The sequence below is a fragment of the Penaeus monodon genome, chromosome 32, assembly GCF_015228065.2.
Source record: "Penaeus monodon isolate SGIC_2016 chromosome 32, NSTDA_Pmon_1, whole genome shotgun sequence".
In the NCBI taxonomy this organism is placed as follows: domain Eukaryota; kingdom Metazoa; phylum Arthropoda; class Malacostraca; order Decapoda; family Penaeidae; genus Penaeus; species Penaeus monodon.
The window spans coordinates 31564246-31564880 of record NC_051417.1 but is presented as its reverse complement, the minus strand read 5'-3'; the positions used below and the strand labels follow the sequence as shown (position 1 = coordinate 31564880).

Here is a 635-nt window from a genome sequence, read left to right as displayed (position 1 = left end):
ATATATAAATAAACCAAGAAAGAACGCTATTCGAAAATCTTGGCCCTGCATCGATTCTTACAGAGATGGGAAGAAAGACACCTCTGTTAAGCCTCATTACGTGACTTCGCTTCGCTTTCGTCCGATCCATTTTCACGCCGCCTCTGATCAGATACGAGATAATGAACGACCGTGAAAAAAAGAGTGAAAAAATATAAACATACATCTTTCTTTTTTTCCAACCTTAATGCTTGATCTAACCTACAGACGGGAACGTTACGTGATGTGGCGCTCCATGCGAATTCTGCAGCTGACTGACATGGGGAGCAGGAGTAACATGATGAGAGGGAAGAGACGGATGATGATGCAACGCGGCTGAAGGGTGATGTACAGGAGCGGGCGTAGCGTAACCATGATGGGGATCGCTGACGTATCGAGACGCCCTGATGTCAGCCTCTAGAACGTCCTTATGCAGAGGGACGCCTGGGTGGCCGATGGCAGCGTTCACAGGGTAGAAGAAGGGGGCATCCTCGCAGGCGAAGTTGTACCACCAGTCACACACGAAGTACTTCTGGTTGAAGACCGTGCCATTGGGACAGAGGAACGAGTCCTGGCGGCCGTTGCGGTGGCAGATGTGGAACACCTGCGGGACGAAC

General features: G+C 50.4%; 1 protein-coding gene across 1 annotated transcript in view; it reads right to left on the bottom strand.

Moving 5' to 3' along the window:
• The window catches only part of LOC119593640 (titin-like), a gene marked incomplete in the record, with an annotated part of 14533 nt that overhangs the window by 513 nt on the left and 13385 nt on the right, over nt 1-635 (bottom strand). Inside the window, 1 exon segment of the mRNA XM_037942591.1 lies at nt 1-622. Coding sequence (XP_037798519.1) covers nt 236-622 — 387 coding nt within the window.